We start from the raw sequence: 17,201 nt of genomic DNA, 5'->3' as shown, positions 1-17,201 counted from the left end.
CTCGGCTCGCTGCGCCTGACAGCTGCGCCCGCGCACTGCGAGCCCGGAGACGGCTCCCAGAAGCCCCCGGGAGGGAGCCAGTACTTCTAGGACCCGGCGTCGGAGCTGTAAGGCTTCTAGACCCCCCATTCCCGGAAGAGGAGGCACCGAGAGGTTACAGAGGGCAGCGGTCACCAGGCAGGGGACGGGACCCCTGCCTTAGCAGCCTAGTCGCCCGACTTCAAAAAGCCGGCGTCCCTGTTGGGACTAAGTTGCCCAGGGGCCCTTGCGCTGTGAGGACTCGCCCACTTCTGACAAGGACTTGAAGCCCGGACCGAGTCTGGCCGGTTCTGAGGAGAGAGTCCGGTCCGGGTGGCGACCGCTGCTGAGCCGGGCCCAGGGAGGCGCCATAGGGTCGGCGATTCGGTCTGCGCGCGGGAGGGCGGGAGTCGTGATCGTGCGCGCGTGACTTGGCGACCGTGACCGACAGTGCGTGGAGGGTGTGACCGGGAAGAGGAGGCGGGTACGTGTGTGAATGGAGGGTGTGTATGTGCAGGTGTGACATGTGACTAGCGGGCCGCGGAGGAGGCTGGTGTGTGACTGGGGCTCGTGTTTCTGCGCGTGTCTCCTGCACTTTGCCCGTCCCAGCAGCGTGTATTGGAACGAATGAAGGATTTTACGTGGCTGAGAGCTGGAAACGCCCCCGGAGGAGACCACCCCACTCCACTCCAGCACCCCCGACTTCCCCACCGAAAGTTCGGTGTGGCCCAAGGCCTTGGAATCTTGGAAAGTTGCCCGGTCGGGGTGGGGCGGCTAAAGCCTTTCTTGCCTGCCCGCCTGGAGGATGTGGAAGTCGGGACACCATACATGTCCACGGGCCTGAGTATGGAGGTAAGAGTGGAAATTGGGGTTGAGGGTACTGCTCGTGGGCCCAGGGACTGGAGGATGATGGCCCTGGCCTCAGACTCGGGTGGACACACAAGTTCCAAGATTTAAACGGTCACCTCGGACCAGAGTATGGAGCTGAATTCAGGGATGGGACTTGACTTGCCGTCCCCTTACAGGCCTGTGTGGGTGTCTCCAAGGACCCAGGGGAGAGAGCATTCAGGATTAGAACATTACCTCTGAGTGCTCTGCTGCTCTTCAAGGAAGACCTCAGTATTTAATTTTTTTTTTAATCTGTTAGTGTTAGAATATTCACTTCAGTTGCTCAGTCGTGTCAGACTCTGCGACCCCATGAACTGCAGCATGCCAGGCTTCCCTGTCCAACTCCCAGAATTTACCCAAACTCATGTCCATCGCATCAGTGATGCCATCCAACCATCTCATCCTCTGTGGTCCCCCTCTCCTCCCACCTTCCATCTTTCCCAGCATCAGGGTCTTTTCCAATGAGTCAGTTCTTTGCATCAGGTGGCCAAAGTATTAGAGTTTCAGCTTCAGCATCAGTCCTTCCAATGAATATTCAGGGCTGATTTCCTTTAGGCTGGACTGGTTGGATCTCCTTGCAGTCCAAGGGACTCTAAAGAGTCTTCTCCAACACCACAGTTCAAAAGCATCAATTCTTTCACAATCAGCTTTCTTAATAGTCCAACTCTCACATCCATACATGACTACTGAAAAACCATAGCTTTGACTAGATGGACCTTTGTTGGTAAAGTAATGTCTCTGCTTTTTAATATGCTCTCTAGGTTGGTCATAGGTTTTCTTCCAAGGAGTAAGCGTCTTTTAATTTCATGGCTGCAATCACCATCTGCAGTGATTTTGGAGCCCCCAAAATTTCATTGTTTCCATTTTTTTCCCATCTATTTGCCATGAAGTGATGAGACCGGATGCCATGATCTTCGTTTTCTGAATGTTGAGTTTTAAGCCAGCTTTTTCACTCTCCTCTTTCACTTTCATCAAGAGGCTCATTAGTTCTTCACTTTCTGCCATAAGGGTGGTGTCATCTGCATATCTGAGGTTATTGATATTTCTCCCAGAAATCTTGATTCCAGCTTGTGCTTCATCCAGCTCAGCATTTCTCATGATGTACTCTGCATATAAGTTAAATAAGCAGGGTGACAATATGCAGCCTTGACGTACTCCTTTCCTGATTTGAAACCAGTCTGTTGTTCCATGTCCGGTTCTAACTGTTGCTTCTTGACCTGCATACAGATTTCTCAGGAGGCAGGGCAGGTGGTCTGATATTCCCATCTCTTGAAGAATTATCCACAGTTTGTTGTGATCCACACGTCAAAGACTTTGGCATAGTCAGTAAAGCAAAAGTAGATGTTTTTCTGGAACTCTCTTGCTTTTTTGATGATCCAACAGATGTTGGCAATTTGCTCTCTGATTCCTCTACCTTTTCTAAATCCAGCTTGAACATCTGAAAGTTCACGGTTCACATATTGTTGAAGCTTGGCTTGGAGAATTTTGAGCATTACTTTGCTAGTGTGAGATGAGCACAGTTGTACAGAAGTTTGAGCATTCTTTGGCATTGCCTTTCTTTGAAATTGGAATGAAAACTGACCTTTTCCAGTCCTGTGGCCACTGCTGAGTTTTCCAGATTTGCTGGCATATTGAGTGCAGCACTTTCACAGCATCATCTTTTAGGATTTGAAATAGCTCAACTGGAATTCCGTCACCTCCACTAGCTTTGTTTATAGTGATGCTTCCTATGGCCCACTTGACTTCGCGTTCCAGGATGTCTGGCTCTAGACAGGTGATCACATCATTGTGGTTATCTGGGTCATGAAGATCTTTTCTGTATAGTTCTGTGTATTCTTGCCACCTCTTCTTAATATCTTCTGCTTCTGTTAGGTCCACACCATTTCTGTCCTTTATTGTGCTCATCTTTGCATGAAATATTTCCTTGGTATCTCTAGTTTTCTTGAAGAGAACTCTAGTCTTTCCCATTTTATTGTTTTCCTCTATTTCTTTGCATTGATCGCTGAGGAAGGCTTTTTTGTCTCTTCTTGCTATTCTTTGGAACTCTGCATTCAAATGGGTATAACTTTCCATTTCTCCTTTGCTTTTCGCTTCTCTTCTTTTCACAGCTATTTATAAGGCCTCCTCAGACAGCCATTTTGCTTTTTTGCATTTCTTTTTCTTGGGGACGGTCTTGATCACTGCCTCCTGTACAAAGTCACAAACCTCCATCCATAATTCTTCAGGCACTCTGTCTATCAGATCTAATTCCCTGAATCTATTTGTCACTTTCATTGCATAATCGTAAGGGATTTGATACTCAGCCATAAAAAAGAACGGAGAAGGGAATGGCAACCCACTCCAATGTTCTTACCTGGAGAATCCCAGGGACAGAGGAGCCTGGTGGGCTGCCGTCTATGGAGTCACACAAATTCGGACACAACTGAAGCGACTTAGCAGCAGCAGCATAAAAAGGAACTCATTTGAGTCAGTTCTAATGAGGTGGATGAACCTGGGCCCTGTTATACAGAGTGAAGTGAGTCAGAAAGAAAAACAAATCTCGTATATTAACACATACATATGGAATCTAGAAAAATGATACTGATGATCCTGTTTGCCTGGTAGCACTAGAGATGCAGACCTAGAGGATAGATTTGTGGACACAGCTGGGGAAGGAGAGGCTGGGGTATTGAGAGAGTACCATGGAAACACATATATTGCCATGTGTAAAACAGATATCCAGTGGGAATTTGCTGTATGATGCAGGGTGCTCAAACCTGGCGCTCTAATGACCTATAGAGGGGTAGGAGGGAGGTTCAAGATAGAGGGCACATGTGTATACCTATGGCTGATTCATGTTGATATGTTAGAAATCAAGATAGAGGGGACATGTGTATACCTATGGCCGATTCATGTTGATATGTTAGAAATCAATACAACATTGTAAAGCAATAATCCTCCAATTAAAAATTAATGAATTAAAAAATCTGTTAGAGTCCTGTCCATTTATCACTGGAATGAGATGTGGGAGGAAGGTGAGATTCACAGCTTCATTTAGAAGTGCTGAGGGATCCCAGCCTTTCCATGGCTTAGTCACCCTTTAGTAGGTGAACAGAAATACTCCCCCATTCCTACCTCACACTTCTATGTCTCCAGCCACACCCCTCCACAACCAGAGTGAGTAAAGAGAGGGGGGAGAAACACTGCCCATAGCCTTATTGTTCTTCACTTGTTTTTCTGCATGCAGTAATGGTAGCTAATATTTACTGAGTGCTTTCTCTAGGCCAGACACGGTCCTAAGACCTTTGGGGGATATTAACACTGAACCTCAAAACAGTATGAACTGGAAGCTGTCTTATCTCCTTTTTACAGATGAGGATACTGAGGTATAGAACGGAGAAGGCAATGGCACCCCACTCCAGTACTCTTGCCTGGAAATCCATGGATGGAGGAGCCTGGTAGGCTGTAGTCCATAGGGTCGCTAAGAGTCGGACATGACTGAGCGACTTCACTTTCACTTTTCACTTTCATGCATTGGAGAAGGAAATGGCAACCCACTCCAGTGTTCTTGCCTGGAGAATCCCAGGGGTGGGGGAGCCTGGTGGGCTGCCATCTACGGGGTCGCACAGAGTCGGACATGACTGAAGCGACTTAGCAGCAGCAGCAGCAGAGGCATAGAAAGGACAAGTAACCACTAGTAAGTAGAGGAGCCAGGATTCACATCCAAGACAGGCTGAGTCTAGAGTGCCCTCATACTGGGTCTCATGTAAGCCCTTCAACATCTACTTGGGGTGACGTTCTTACCCACCTTAGACAGTTGAGAAACTGACCCTGAGAGGGTTAAATAACTTCAAGAGTTCAGATCCCAAGACCTCCACTGCAGGAGTTTTTTTCTTTAAACTTTCAGACCCAGCTTTTGTTATGTAAAATGAGGATGATATTATATACATCATAAGACTGTTATAAGGATTAAGTGAGCTCATACCTGTGAAGTACATGGTGTAGTCCCTACTGCATAATAACCAGTGCTTAATAAGTGTTCGTTCTTTTAATCATCATTATAATGGTTTGAAAAAGCACTGGAGTTTAGAAGAAAGAAACCAGAATCAAGTCAGTTCATCCTCTTCCTGATTGAAGAAACTTGGCTCAGGGGCCAGGGGACTTCTTCAGAACTAAATAGTTTGTCACAAAGCATAATGGGAACCTGAGTCTCCTGACAGGTTTTTGGTCCAGCTATCTGCAAGCCACGTGGACTCTGTTGTAACCAAGGTGATAATACTTCTTTCTTGGGAAGATGGCTTTTTTCAAGTCTCATAGACTCTTTGCAAATCCTTAGTAGTTAGTTGCACATGGGGGATTTTTTTCTGTTACCTTCTGGTGTCTGCTTGAGTAAATAACTTGGGTGGAAGAGTCAGGCAAATCTACGTTGGTGACTAGGCTCCACTGTTTACAAGCTTGTGACTTGTGCAAAAGACTACTTCCCAGAGCTTTCATATGTGAAACTGTGACAAGATTCCCCATTTTTGTTGAAGATTCTGAAGGTCAAATCAGAGTTTTAACATATGCAGCATGCCTCATACATCTCTATTGTTAATGAAAGGCTGGATTTGGGCACGAGAGAGATTGTGCTCAGCCTGAAAATCCAGAGCAGAGCAGAACCCCCACTGTAAACTAAAGGTTTCCCAGCGACTTCCTGGATTGTGAGAGGAGGGTGCAATAGGAATAGGAGCATGGGGTAGAGAAGAGACAGAGCTGAAGGGACGTGTTTCTGGGCTGTGACTATCAGAGCTACTGAGTTTCGCATCATTCCTTTCTCCTCCTCCCAGCTCTGCCCTCTTGGGGTAAAGCCCTTCTCCACATGAGGAGCCAGGAAGAAGAGGTGATGGGAGTTGACCTTCTTAAAGCCATGTCCCTGGTTAGTATTCCCTTTTTTCTCCTAAAGTACTAGCTTGCTTTCCAGGATTTTGGCAAGTTTGTTTCCTTCTGAAAATTAGAACATTGGGATTTAAGGAAGTGCAGCGGAAATGGTAGATCAGTTCAGTTCAGTTGCTCAGTCATGTCTGACTCTTTGCGACCCCATGGACTGCAGCATGCCAGGCTTCCTTGTCCATCACCAACTCCCCGAGCTTGCTCAGACTCAACGTCCATCTAGTCAGTGATATTTCTATGTAATTCAATTGACTATTCTTTTGAATTTAAAATATCTTAACTGGTTGAAAACAAAACTAATAGCTTAGGTTTGCTGAGCAGAACAGAACTTGAACATAGGTGTTCCGGCTTCAGAGACCATGTGTGGGAGAATGTACTTTCTAGTCTTCATATAAGCTCTGCTCTCTTGCAGCTGTGCTCTTTCTTGTGTAACCTTTCTCATGCCCATAAGACAGATATTTTGGCTGACATATCAGCCCACAGCAGATACTGTTCTGTACACAGAACAACTCCCTAGGAATCCCATGTGATCCTTCACTGACCTCAAAGGAGTAGTGTACACGCTCATTCCATTTCCCTCGTATGTTTGCCTTTGTGCTTGATTTCTGGTTTTTGTCATACTCCTCTGAGCTCTGTCAGATAAGCTTCTAATAAATATGCTCTCAGCAGTGTCCTCAGGGAGTTGCTCTTCCACGAGCTGTCCCTGCGCTGCCTCTCATAATCCTGTGTGTTTATGAGAATTATTTCTGTGTGACACTACGACAGCCATGCTCTTAACTACCGTAACATACTGAAGTTAGTAAAGCGTAAGTAAAGCTTTTACTGAAATACTAAACCAAATGTTTCACCTCTTTCTGGGCTCCTCTTCTTTATTCCCATCTTTCCTTCATCATTATCATAGATAACAATTCTTGAGTACTTAGCCTGTACCGTGCCTGTTACTTCATTTAATTCTCACAGTGCTGCTCTAAGGTAGGTACTGAAATTATTCTCATTTTTTTAGGAGGGAAATCTTGAAGCACAAAGGAGTTATTCGACTTGGCAAAGATCACCCAGCTAGCCAGCTAGAGTCTGAACTCTTTGGAATAATCGGACCTTTTCCTCTGGTCTTACTCAAGACTGCTGTATATTCAAAACTCATTCTTAGATATTTATGGAAATGATTCTTAGATATTAATATAAATGAAATCACAAAAAGAGGAATGGAAAATCTCCCATCAACCCTAGAACCAGCCTCACTTCATGGTTGGTTATAAATTCAGTTCATGTAACAAGACACAGGTTGCTTGTCATGTACTTATTTCATATGATCTCTCCTGATACGTCTCAGCAGATTATCAAAAAACAGTTTGCCAAATGAGTTCTCTCCTAATCCAAATATATTTGTATTTGAAAGAGAATAGTACTGCTAGGCAGTTTTTCTTTCATTTTTTAGGCATACCTCAGTATCTCAAGAACACTAAGATTTCTTAGAATATATTGTGGAGCTTGAAGTCATGCTCATCAGGTCAGCCTCGTTCTTTGAAACTTTCTGTTGCAGTCCCAGAGCTCTTTAGTTTCTCCATGTAGAAAAGTGAGCTAACTCCTAACATAAAAAATAATTTACTGCTTCGTAATATTCTAGGGGTTTTGTTTGTTTGTTTTGTTGTGTTATGGTTTCGGCTGCACTGCAAGGCACGCAGGATCTTAGGGATTGAACCCATGTCCCCTGCAGTGGGAGGGAGCATGGAGTCTTAACAACTGGACTGCCAGGGAAATTCCCATGATTATTGTTGTTGTTTTTCCGTCACTAAGTTGTGCCCTGCTCTTTGTGACCCCATGGACTGCAGCATACCAGGCTTCCTTGTGCTTCACTATCTCCTGGAGTTTGCTCAAATTCATGTGAATTAAGTTGGTGATGCTTTCTAACCATCTCATCCTCTGCCACCCCCTTCTCCTTCTATCTTTCCGAGCATTAACGTCTTTTCCAATGAGTTGTCTTTTTGCATCAGGTAACCAAAATTCTGATGACTCTGTTTTGAATGCAGTCAACATTTTTTCATGTGAGAATATCTCCTCACACCATAAAATGCTTTAAGAGCAGAGAGCATCTCTGTATTTTTCTTTTTCCTAATATGTAAAGTGTAACTAGACAGAAAAGTTGTTCAGTTCAACTAACTACTTGATCTCTATCATTTAGACACCCCACTGCAACTACTCACCCAGTTTTTTTTTTTCCTAACTTATAACCCTAGAGCCAGCTAAGTCAGGGGATGAACACTAATTGTGCAAGAGGACATTTGTGTCATTTCAGGATGCAGTGACTTTCACGGATGTAGCCGTTGACTTCTCCCAAGATGAGTGGGAATGGCTGACTCTTGCTCAGAGGACTTTGTACAAGAAAGTGATGTTAGAGAACTACAGCAACCTGGCTTCACTGGGTGAGAGCATATGCCGCCTTCTCTCTCCCCTTAGGAGTCTTTCCCCTCAGTACTCTGTCATGTCTTTATCAACATTTTCCTACAGTGTTTCTCTTTCTCAGTACCATTTAGTTCTGGAATATCCACAGCATAGGTAATTTTCTTGTTTTCTTTTACATACAGGTCTTTGCATTTCTAAACCAGATGTGATCTCTTTACTGGAGCAAGATAAAGAGCCCTGGATGATGAAAGGAGAGTTGACAAGAGGCCTGTGCCCAGGTAAATGCAGGATGACTCAGCTAGGAAAACAATTCTAAAGGTGTTTCTTCCCTCTGATACTTGTTGGAAAATACCTCTCAAAGTCCTTCCCAAACTGAAACCTTTTGTTCTACAACTATTTTTTTTTGTACCATTTTAAATTTTATGGACAGAGGAGCCTGTTGGGCTACAACTGAGCAACTAAGCACACACATATACACAAACTTTTCTTTATTTATTTCTGGCTGTCCTGGTTCTTCGTTGCTGCGCCACAGACTTTCTCTAGTTGCGGTGAGCAGGGCACCCTTCATCGCAGTGCACGGGCGTCTCACTGGGGGGGCTTCTCTTGTTGCAGAGCACGGGCTCTGGGTGAGCAGGCTTTAGTCGTCACGGGACGTGGGCACAGTAGTTGTGGTCTACGGGCTTAGTTGCCCTGCAGCATGTGGGATTTTCCCAGACCAGGGGTCAAACCCATGTCCCCTGCATTGGCAGGCCAATTGTAAACCACTGGACTACCAGGGGAATCCTCTACCAGTATTTTTCAAGTGGGTCTTTTCTTCTCTTCCTCACTGGTACAACATACCACCTTTACTGACTTTTACCAATACCAGTCTATTTCTGAACTCTGTTGTGTTCCATTGATGTTTACCTAGTTCTCCTCAAGTACTATATTGTTATAATTATTCCTGATTTTGAGCCATTTTTTAATTATTTAGGTAGGTTTGTGTCTAATTTTTCAAACTTGTTTAAATGTTTCCTTTCTTTAAAATCTGACTTATCAAGTTAACCAGTATATAGCTATGTTTTTCTCTGATTTTAATCATTTTTCTCTTTGTTGTTTCTTTTTTATTGTTGTTATTTCTTTTTGTTTTGTTGTCTATGCTTTTTATTTAATCCCCCTTCACACCATCCCACCCCTTGAATTGAAAAAGTTTAGTTTTAAAAGTTGTTAACTTTATGACTTCATGTATTTTTTAATTTGCATTTTAAAACTCATCCACTTGAGATTCAAAATAACATCTTGATACCCATATGAAAGATGAAGAAATTAACTCACTAATGTTACCTATTTCCTTCTTCTTTGTCTGTCTTCTCCCTTTTATTGTACTTACTAGGATTTTTTGGCTTAGGTTACTTTCTTCAGTTTATTAGTTTTTTTACCCTGTCCTGCTTAAAAGCTTTTCTTCTGGTTTAGAGCAATAGATGAGAGCCTGTGGACATATACTGCAGGGAAATGAGCTTCAAGTGAGGAGGTTAGTTTATTCTGAGGCTTGTTGTGTGGCCTTTTCTTGCTTTCAGTTCTCAAAGTTTCAAGAAGTGGATGTTGGTAGGTCACTAAAACTGTATGTTAATAAACAATAAATAATTTTTAATGAATTAACCATTCAATTCAAGATATTAGAAAAAACAATGAATCTCAGGAAAACTGAAATAAGTTACAGATCAGATCAGATCAGATCAGTTGCTCAGTCGTGTCCGACTCTTTGCGACCCCATGAATCGCAGCACGCCAGGCCTCCCTGTCCATCACCAACTCCCGGAGTTCACTGAGACTCACATCCATCGAGTCAGTGATGCCATCCAGCCATCTCATCCTCTGTCATCCCCTTCTCCTCCTGCCCCCAATCCCTCCCAGCATCAGAGTCTTTTCCAATGAGTCAACTCTTCGCATGAGGTGGCCAAAGTACTGGAGTTTCAGCTTTAGCATCATTCCTTCCAAAGAAATCCCAGGGCTGATCTCCTTCAGAATGGACTGGTTGGATCTCCTTGCAGTCCAAGGGACACTCAAGAGTCTTCTCCAACACCACAGTTCAAAAGCATCAATTCTTTGGCGCTCAGCTTTTTTCACAGTCCAACTCTCACATCCGTACATGACCAAAGGAAAAACCATAGCCTTGACTAGATGAACCTTTGTTGGCAAAGTAATGTCTCTGCTTTTGAATATGCTGTCTAGGTTGGTCATAACTTTCCTTCCAAGGAGTAAGCGTCTTTTAATTTCATGGCTGCAGTCACCATCTGCAGTGATTCTGGAGCCCAGAAAGATAAAGTCTGACACTGTTTCCACTGTTTCCCCATCTATTTCCCATGAAGTGATGGGACCGGATGCCATGATCTTCGTGTTCTGAATGTTGAGCTTTAAGCCAACTTTTTCACTCTCCACTTTCACTTTCATATGAGGCTTTTTAGTTCCTCTTCACTTTCTGCCATAAGGGTGGTGTCATCTGCATATCTGAGGTTATTGATGTTTCTCCCGGCAATCTTGATTCCAGCTTGTGTTTCTTCCAGTCCAGCGTTTCTCATGATGTACTCTGCATATAAGTTAAATAAGCAGGGTGACAATATACAGCCTTGACATACTCCTTTTCCTATTTGGAATCAGTCTGTTGTTCCATGTCCAGTTCTAACTGTTGCTCCCTGACCTGCATACAGATTTCTCAAGAGGCAGATCAGGTGGTCTGATATTCCCATTTCTTTCAGAATTTTCCACAGGTTATTGTGATCCACACAGTCAAAGGCTTTGGCATAGTCAATAAAGCAGAAATAGATGTTTTTCTGGAACTCTCTTGCTTTTTCCGTGATCCAGCGGATGTTGGCAATTTGATCTCCAGTTCCTCTGCCTTTTCTAAAACCAGCTTGAACATCTGGAAGTTCACGGTTCACATATTGCTGAAGCCTGGCTTGGAGAATTTTGAGCATTACTTTACTAGTGTGTGAGATGAATGCAATTGTGTGGTAGTTTGAGCATTCTTTGGCTTTGCCTTTCTTTGGGATTGGAATGAAAACTGACCTTTTCCAGACCTGTGGCCACTGCCGAGTTTTCCAAATTTGCTGGCATATTGAGTGCAGCACTTTCACAGCATCATCTTTCAGGATTTGGAATAGCTCAACTGGAATTCTATCACCTCCACTAGCTTTGTTCATAGTGATGCTTTCTAAAGCCCACTTGACTTCATATTCAAGGATGTCTGGCTCTAGGTGAGTGATCACACCATCGTGATTATCTGGGTCGTGAAGATCTTTTTTGTACAGTTCTTCTGTGTATTCTTGCCATCTCTTCTTACTATCTTCTGCTTCTGTTAGGTCCATACCATTTCTGTCCTTTATCAAGCCCATCTTTGCATGAAATGTTCCCTTGGTATCTCTAATTTTCTTGAAGAGATCTCTAGTCTTTCCCATTCTGTTGTTTTCCTCTATTTCTTTGCATTGATCAGAGAAGAAGGCTTTCTTATCTCTTCTTGCTATTCTTTGGAACTCTGCATTCAGATGTTTATATCTTTCCTTTTCTCCTTTTGCTTTTTGCTTCTCTTCTTTTCACAGCTATTTGTAAGGCCTCCTCAGACAGCCATTTTGCTTTTTTGCATTTCTTTCCCGTGGGGATGGTCTTGATCCCTGTCTCCTGTACAATGTCATGAACCTCATTCCATAGTTCATCAGGCACAGTGATTTATATTGCTAGAAATAAAAGTATATAAACTGTCAGGACAAATGAGAGAAGACACAAAGAAAGAAATAATGGTAAATGATGCTAAGTACTTAAAAGAATGATACGAATCCATTTTTGAAACTTAACTATTTGTAAACAATTTGAAAATCTTAATGCAATGGATGATACTTTATGAGACTATAATTACCAGAACTGACACCAGAGATAGAAAATTTGAACAGACCAGGTACCACTGAAAATATGTAGGAAGTCATTTAAGAACTACTTCCTCCCAAAAAAGAAGCAATTGACCCCAAATAGTTTCACACAGCAATTATATAAAGCTTGTAAAGAAAAAAATCATTGTTTGAAGTTTTCCTTGACAGAGAATAAAAAGAACTATTTTAAAATGTTATTGTGAAGATAGTGTAACATTTGATACCAAAATAGCGTCTCAAAAAAGGGAATTATTAATGCAATAATAAATATTGGTACAATATCTTAAATAAAAAGTCATGTTGAAATAATATACCATAGCCATTTCTAGAAATGCAAAGATGGTCACATCACTTAACTTGAAGAACTGTCAAAAACATGTCCCTTTATAGGCTTCAGTAACTGTTGTGATTCACATGGTTTTGTTTTGTAAGTGTCTGTTCTTCTAGCATTAAATAAAGGAGACATTTGCTTTCTTAATATCTTTCAGACTTGGAGTATGTGTGGATGAAAAAGGAATTATCTCTAAACCAGGACATCTATGAGGAAAAATTATCTCAGGCAATGATAATGGAAAGACTTACAAGCTATGGCCTTGAATGTTCCACATTAGGGGAAAACTGGAAGTATGAAGACCTGTTTGAGAGGGAGCTGGTAAGTCCAAAGACACGTTTTAGGCAAGAGACAGTCAGTCACATAGATACCGTTATTGAGAAAGGCGACCACTTTAACAAATCTGGGACAATTTTTCATCTGAATACATTATGGTATATAAAACAGGTATTTCCCATCAAAGAGAGAATATATAATTTTGACACAGATAAGAAAAGCTTAAAGACACATTCCTTTGTGAAAAAAGACAAGCAGGTCTATGGAGAAAAGAAACTTTTGAAATGTCACGACTGTGAGAAAACTTTCAGCAAAATCTCAACTCTTACTCTTCATCAGAGAATTCATACTGGAGAGAAACCCTATGAATGTCTCGAATGCAGAAAAGCCTTTAGCCAGAGTGCCCACCTTGCTCAACATCAGAGAATCCACACAGGAGAAAAACCCTTCAAATGTACTGAGTGTGGAAAAGCATTCAGCCAGAATGCTCATCTCATCCAACATCAGAGAGTTCACACTGGAGAAAAACCTTATCCGTGTAAGCAATGTAACAAAGCCTTCAGCCAGCTTGCATATCTTGTCCAACACCAGAGAGTTCACACTGGAGAGAAACCCTATGAATGTATCGAATGTGGGAAGGCCTTTAGTTATTGTTCATCCCTGGCTCATCATCGAAGGATTCACACTGGAAAGAGACCCTACAAATGCATTGACTGTAGGAAAGCCTTCCAGCAGAACGCTTCTCTTATACGTCATCGAAGGTATTGTCACACTGGAGAAAAGCCCTTTGATTGTATTGACTGTGGGAAAGCCTTCACCGATCACATAGGACTTATTCAGCATAAGAGAATTCATACTGGAGAGAGACCCTATAAATGTAATGTGTGTGGAAAGGCCTTTAGCCATGGCTCCTCCCTGACTGTCCATCAGAGAATTCATACAGGAGAGAAACCCTATGAATGTAGTATCTGTGAGAAAGCCTTTAGCCATCGTGGCTCACTCACTCTTCATCAGAGAGTCCATACTGGAGAGAAACCCTATGAATGTAAGGAATGTGGGAAAGCTTTTCGGCAGAGCACGCACCTCGCCCACCATCAGAGAATTCATACTGGGGAGAAACCTTACTAATGTAAGGAATTCAGCAAAACCTTCAGCCAGAATGCTCATCTTGCATAGCATCAGAAGATACACACTGGAGAGAAACCATATGAATGTAAGGAATGTGGTAAGGCCTTCAGTCAGATTGCTCACCTTATTCAGCACCAGAGAGTTCACACTGGTGGGAAGCCTTATGAATGTTTTCAAAGTGGGAAGGCCTTCCATGATGGCTCCTGTCTTGCTCAACATCAGAGACTTCACACTGGCAAAAGACCCTACACATGTCTCGGATGTGGGAAGGCGTTCAGACAGAGGGCATCCCTGATTGGTCACCAAAGCTGTCACACGGGTGAAAAAACTTAAAATTGCAACATCTGTGGGAAAGCCTTTAGTCATCGTAAATCCCTTACTCTGCATCAGAGAATCCACACAGGAGAGAAACCTTATGAGTATAAGGAATGCAACAAGGCCTTCAGCCAGATTGCCCATCTGACACTGCACAGGAGAATTCATACTGGAGAAAGGCCGTATGAGTGTAAAGCATGTGGAAAAGCGTTTAGGCAGACTGTACGTCTTGCTCACCATCAGCGAATTCATACTGGAGGGTCATCCTCGGTGATTCCCTCCTCTTCCTACCACCACGTCCTCTAGTTTCAATCTTCTAAACATTTCTAGAATCTATCACTTTTTTTCTAGCTCAGCGTGTCATTATCCCAGTCCAAGATGCAGCCATCTCATTTGGATTTCTGCATAGCATTACAACCATATTTCTTCTTGCTCCCCTCAGGTGTATTTTTAACACTATAGCCAACTCAATCTTTTAAAAATAAAGAGTTTATTCATGTTACTTTTCCATTTAAAACACTTATTTTGAAAAAAATAGGTAATCCACTTAAAGCATTTAGCATGCTATCATAGACTTATAATTAGTGCCATTAAGGTAGAATTTTCCTTACAGTGATGTTAAGCTACAAGTATAATGAGCCAGTAGGTCAAGACTAAGAAGCCCAAAATTTTAGAGTAGACAGAGAACTCTTTACTCTCCTTGTAGGTTGGAAAGATGAACACATTCAGAATTGAAAGATTCTATGATATCCAGGGTAACATGGTGGCTTGCTCTTCCCTCTGTATGCATAAAAAGACATCTACTGGAGGAGGAAATGGCAACCCAATCCATATTCTTGCCTGGGAAATTCCATGGACAGAGGAGCCTCGTGGGATACAGTCCATGCGGTCGCAAAAGAGTCAGACACTACATAGTGACTAAACAACAACGTTTAGCAGAATAAGGCTTTAAAAAAAAGGAGACATATAGCATCATTGATGAGGAAATCTCACCTCACCTGGCACTTAGAAGTGAGACTAGGCCAGTTAGAACAAAAGCATTTGGTAGAATGTGGGACTTGCCAGGGGAGAGTATTAAAAATAAACTAAAATGAACCAGCTAGAAAACTTGAGTAGGTTAATAGCCATGAAATAAACTACAAAAGATAGTTCAACACTTTCAACTGTGGAAAAGTACCACAGACAATTCCTGTGATACTGAATTGTTCTAGCATATAAAATAAATACAGTAAAGCTTCCCATCTTGTTCTGTGAGACGGACAAGACAAATACCAAAACAGGAAAACATACATATTGCAGTTGGCTTTTGAATGTAGATGTTAAAACAAGTATTTTTTTTAAAGAAAGCAGAGGAAATGAAAAGCTAGACATGTCTCTGTATAGACATACTCAGTCTGGCAAAGACATTTCTTCCCAAGTTAAATACCTGAATCCACTGGTACTCCAGTAGAAGTCCCCATGTGTAAGTTGACAAGCTCATTTTGAGCATCTATATGGTATTGTGATATAACAAGGAGGATAGCACTGTAATACTCATTAAATTAAGATTAGTGGAACATTTACTAATGTTCCAGGCACTGTTTTAGGTACTGGGGATGCAGCGAGGTGTGAAATGTACCGAAAAAAGTTTGATCTTGCAGATCTAGAGGGAAAAGACAAACTAAAATTTGAAATGCAACACTATATAGTAAGTATGTGACATGTATCATGATGTGAAACAATCTAAAGAGGGATCCAGGGGGATCCAGGGTGCTGGCAGGGGATGCCTTACACCCCCAGAACATACGGGCATTAGAGCCAAGGGGTGAGGGAAGAACTAGAAAAAACTGTCAGCCAAAAAGGACATAATGAGAATAATTGTGATAGTCTCAAAGTGGATAATTATGATGCTTTGAGTGTTTCGGGGAGAACTGATGGTTTAACAAGGTTCATGAGAGTTCTTTTCACCCTTTGTGAATCGTGATTTAGAGGCTGTTAGAGATTTTTTTTTTTTTCCTTTATATATATTTGGCTGTGCTGGGTCTTAGTTACAGCATGCAGAATCCTTAGTTGCAGCATCAGGGATCTAGTTCCCTGACCAGGGATCAAATGTTTTCGTTTTGTTTTGGCAGCAGTCTTACTGAGCTATAACTCGCCCATTTAAAGTACATGATTCAAGGAATTCCCTGGCAGTCCAGTGGTTAGGACTCAGCACTTTCACTGCTGAGAGGTGTGTTTGTGTGTGTGTGTGTGTGTCTGCTCAGTGGTGTCTGACTCTGTGATGCCCCGGACTGTAGCCCATCAGGCTCCTCTTTCCATGGAATATTCCAGGCAAGAATACTGGAGTGGGTTCCCATTTCCTCCTTCAGTGTTCCTTCCTGACCCAGGGATGGAAACCGAGTCTCTTGTTTCTCCTATGTTAGCAAGAGGATTCTTTACTACTGAACCACTTAGGAAGCCATATATATAAAATTCAGTGACTTTTCGTATGTTCAGGGTTGTGTAGCCATCACCACAGTTAATTTTAGAATATTTTCATCACCTAAAAAGAGATCCCCTGCCCTTTAGTAGATACTCTTACTCCTGGTGGAGAACACTTATACCTGGAGCACTTCATACACCTGGAGGTACCTGGAGCATCCAGAGCTCTCTGGTTTCCTCTTGGCTTCTGCCTAAGGCCATGTGAGGGGAGTTCGTATCCGGAGGACACAACCACTGGAAAATAGCGTTTGGGGCTTCCTCTTTACTTTGGCATAGCGGCTTGGAGATAGGTGGTCTTGTCAAGAGCATGTGGAAAGTTTTGATTGCCCTTATATATGATAAAAGGGATTTTTCATTTCAGTGGGGCGAAGGCAGATTGATCGGATGGCCTTGGGACAGTTAGCTCTCTAGAAAGACGTAGATGTATGCTTTGCCCCTGATGAAGTTCTGACAGATTAGAGCGCTAAATGTACAATACTAAAGTACAAGAAAAACAGAACATTTCTGTAACCTTGGCTTGAGGCACACTTTCTTAAGCAGTACACAAAACACAGGAGGTGACATTAAACTGAGTAACAT

At 42.5% G+C, this 17,201-nt stretch overlaps 1 protein-coding gene across 2 annotated transcripts; it reads left to right on the top strand.

Annotated features, from left to right (window-relative positions):
* The first annotated feature begins 54 nt into the window (after positions 1–54).
* On the top strand, positions 55–14,664 carry ZNF470 (zinc finger protein 470). Of its 2 annotated transcripts, XM_055553715.1 has the most exons (5): positions 4,256–4,343; positions 5,712–5,800; positions 8,108–8,234; positions 8,397–8,492; positions 12,601–14,664. In XM_055553715.1, the coding sequence occupies exons 1-5, from the start codon at positions 4,331–4,333 to the stop codon at positions 13,845–13,847; spliced, it is 1,572 nt and encodes a 523-aa protein (XP_055409690.1). In that variant the 5' UTR covers positions 4,256–4,330; the 3' UTR covers positions 13,848–14,664. The 2 variants fall into 2 exon arrangements, with proteins under 2 accessions (XP_055409689.1, XP_055409690.1); XM_055553714.1 differs by lacking the exons at positions 4,256–4,343; positions 5,712–5,800 and adding an exon at positions 55–870.
* The last annotated feature ends 2,537 nt before the right edge of the window (positions 14,665–17,201 follow it).

This window comes from Bubalus kerabau, chromosome 17, assembly GCF_029407905.1.
Source record: "Bubalus kerabau isolate K-KA32 ecotype Philippines breed swamp buffalo chromosome 17, PCC_UOA_SB_1v2, whole genome shotgun sequence".
NCBI lineage: Eukaryota > Metazoa > Chordata > Mammalia > Artiodactyla > Bovidae > Bubalus > Bubalus kerabau.
This window is presented reverse-complemented; position numbering and strand designations above follow the sequence as displayed.

Coding starts and splice junctions, on each gene's coding strand:
- ZNF470 (XM_055553714.1), top strand. CDS start 646: ATGAAGGATTTTACGTGGCTGAGAGCTGGAAACGCCCCCGGAGGAGAC. Junction 871..8,107: donor CCACGGGCCTGAGTATGGAG/GTAAGAGTGGAA, acceptor GTGTCATTTCAG/GATGCAGTGACTTTCACGGA. Junction 8,493..12,600: donor GACAAGAGGCCTGTGCCCAG/GTAAATGCAGGA, acceptor AATATCTTTCAG/ACTTGGAGTATGTGTGGATG.